General features: G+C 39.0%; 1 protein-coding gene across 2 annotated transcripts in view; it reads right to left on the bottom strand.

The window, feature by feature from the left end:
• Positions 1-1,095: 1,095 nt before the first annotated feature.
• LOC124401744 (kinesin-like protein KIF3C) overlaps positions 1,096-3,317 on the bottom strand; it is a 13,975-nt gene continuing 11,753 nt past the window's right edge. For both annotated transcript variants that reach the window (XM_046874170.1, XM_046874171.1), the window contains one exon: positions 1,096-1,493. In XM_046874170.1, the coding sequence (XP_046730126.1) occupies positions 1,379-1,493 (115 nt within the window). In that variant the 3' untranslated portion in view covers positions 1,096-1,378. The remainder of the gene's footprint in view (positions 1,494-3,317) is intronic.

The following is a 3,317-nucleotide window of genomic DNA, read 5'->3' as shown; positions in this document are numbered from 1 at the left end:
GACTGTAGTTAATGTCAACAGTCTGCTAAATTGACTCAGGACTACAGTTTGCTTCTGATCATCATCACTGCACCCCGCAACATCGTATATCTGCTATAAATGGACATTCGGTGCAACCCAGATGAGGATGGGTTCCCTATTGAGTCTTGTTCCTCTCAAGGTTTCTTCCTTATGCCATCTCGGGAAGTTTTTCCCTGCCACAGTCGCGCTATACAAATAAAAATGAATTTAATTGAATTGAACCTTCCCTGCTCCGAAACAAGCCCACACCATGATGCTTCCACCTCTATGTTAGACTGTGGGGGTGAGGCAGTCTGCTAACATCTTCTCACCTAGGATACCATCTTACAGTTGTTCTTCAGTTGGAGACAGAAATGTCCACTCATTCTTCCACTCATTCACTCCCACATTAATTTGTGTGTTTCTGCTGCATAGAAACCAAAGAAACATGGATGTGTCTCAAAAACGATCAAAGACTTGGTGTTTCCACACTTTTGACAGCCTGTGAAATTTAGATCATGAAACCTGATTTATTTCCATAAACGTGACACTAGCGATCATCATGAAACCAAAAGAAACCCATCAGCCACATGAACCAGATGGACACACGACTTTTTCATCATCCATCCATATCGTACACGTTTGATATCACGACAGAACAAACTTTGGTTTTGGTACCAGCCAAAATGACCACACGACATTATCGGATTCTACCATTTCTAATTCATAGACCACACCCACATCACTAGCCATCATCCAGACCCTGTTCGATGAACCCTGATCAGAATTTCAAACACCGACACACACACACACACACAAATGTTACAACATGCAAACAAAGCCCCGAGAAAGAGAAAGACGTCTTCACTCGTCGTCATCCGTCTTTAGTTCTGTCTGTCTGTCTTTTTTCCGTCTCGTTTCTATACAGTAGATCGCACAGGAAGTCACGCTCTCGGATTTCCTCTTCGCTTAGACAACCGGGGTGGCTTGAGAATTTTTTCCCAGGCGGTAATTCCAAGCTTTTTATATATAGGACTTTTTTTTTCAGTAGTAAACATATTGAAACTTGTTCGAGCAAAAAATGGCAAAGCAAACTGAGGTTTGAACAGATTTCATGACTTTCTCTTTGATGCATGTGAACGCAAAACCCAAACCTGTATTAACCAGAACTCGAGGCTGAAAATGAAAAATCTGGACAAGTTGAAAGGGAAAAGAAGAAGGAGATAAAGAATGCTAGAATCCGTCCTCCGTGCAGCATGTCTTTCTCTAAGCATGTCGTACAAGGCCACCGTTTCATAGCTCCGAAAAAGGAGCTGGGACGAATGCATAGTCCCTCCCGGTGGTGGATCTAAGAAGGGATAAACATGTCCTTGGCATCTTACTGGTGGACGGTTGCCATGGCGGCACTGACGGGGTGCGCCAGGCTGTTGGACCCTGAGGATGACAGGGAGAGCGCCGAGCTCGAGGAAGACATAGGCTGTGCAGCCTGGCACCTGTGAACATAAAAACAGCAAGTGAGGCCAACATGACCTTTATGATTGGTGTATGATTGATCAGGCTTCAGATTTTGGAGGAACCCCGCAGTACCCTAGTGAATTCATCTAGACATTATGTCACTTTAATACAATAATGTGTTTTAAAAAATTTTATGAAATTTGTGAGTGAAAACAGTTAAAAATCTTATTCCTGACGTTCCTGAACATTCGGTCCGGGCAATTTTAAGATAATCTGCAACTTGCTGTTTGTCAGGTTCCAAATGAGAACCTGTTTATGGGGTCGATGTTTATTAGGCTGCAAAGTGAAAATGTTGTCCTCAAAATTGATGTTAGAATCAGGAGAAATGGCCAAGCGTAAGAATTTGATCAAGTTTGACAGATTGTGACGTCTAGACGACTGGGTCAGAGCGTCTCTAAAACTGCAGCTCTTGTGGGATGTTCCTGGTCAAACTCTATTAAAAGTGCTTCAAAAAAGGAACAGTGGTGAACTGGTGACAGGGTCGTGAGGGGCCGAGGCTCATTGATGCACGTGGGAACGAAGGCTGGTCCATGTGGTCCGATTCAACAGACGAGCCTCTGTAACTCAAACTGATGAAGAAGTAAACATTCGATGGGTCAGGACTGTTTTAGGTGGACAACCTTAAAACACCTTAACAGGGGATTAGTGAGGACATTCTCAAAGGTGAAACACTAAAAAAATCGCTGAGAGCAAATAGTTTGAATCGCAGAATCACATTTTAAATGTCAGAATGAACTTTTCTGAACTGAAATGTACTTAAGTAGTGAAGGCACACTGCAAAAACTCCTCTAGTCAAGACTTACAATCTCATTTCTAGCCAATAACATCTTATTGGTTTTAAATTAAAAATAAAATAATAAATAGTAATAATAATATTATTATTGTTTTAAGTTTTTTTGATACTTAGTTAGTAAAGCTTAAAGTTCTTTTACCTGCAAAATGAGCTTAATTACCATCAGAGACATCATTTGAGGACCTGGTATTTTATTTTATTTCAGCTGTAATAACTGGTTTTTAGGGTCCCCAGTAAAAAAATGCTTAAGACACTGAAAAAAAAAAGATTATTATCATTGTTTTAGGATTTTATCTTTTACTAAGTTGTTCTGTAGTTGATTTTTTTGTGTTCAGTGAAGACAAAATACATTCAATAATGTTTTATGTTGCTGAAGTAATGATTTTCCTTCGACAGTCTTCATTTGAATAAACACTTGCACTTATGCGTGATCTTGATTTTAATAGAATCTCATTTTTAGTTTAAATGCTTTGTCTCGTTCGAAGACAGAATATAGAATGATGATGATTCTTTAATTAAAAGGAATTCTCTTGTTTTGTAGCTTTGGTTTTAATGATCTTTCACACAATTGAAGAAAAGCAAACTGTTAAAAAAAATAAATACAAAATTAACAAGCTAGCTAATTAGACTAAATCGACTGTTTGTGTTTTAATGCTTAAAGTTTAAGACGTTTTGTATTTTTGTCTGGAGACTAAATATGTTTTCTTGTTTCAAGAAATCTTACCGAGTGTAATTATCTTCCCGCACTGGCAGATCATTTGTTTCTAGTCTTTACTTCATTAAGTCCTAAGAGGCCATGGATTTTTTTTTTCTTTCTTGTTTTCTCGTGATCACGACTTCATTTTCTCGTGATCTTGACATAAACATTGTTTTCTTCCTGATCAGTCGTTCATTTTGCTCTGCGTTCGGCATAAGAGCGTGTTCTAGAGGCAGCATCATGGATAACATCCATAATCGACCCATAACCAATTTTGCTAGCAAATACCCAGAGGTTTATATTCTGCAGTTT

Source organism: Silurus meridionalis, chromosome 18, assembly GCF_014805685.1.
Source record: "Silurus meridionalis isolate SWU-2019-XX chromosome 18, ASM1480568v1, whole genome shotgun sequence".
NCBI lineage: Eukaryota > Metazoa > Chordata > Actinopteri > Siluriformes > Siluridae > Silurus > Silurus meridionalis.
The sequence above is the reverse complement of the archived record's forward strand: the minus strand, read 5'-3'. Positions and strand labels throughout refer to the sequence as shown.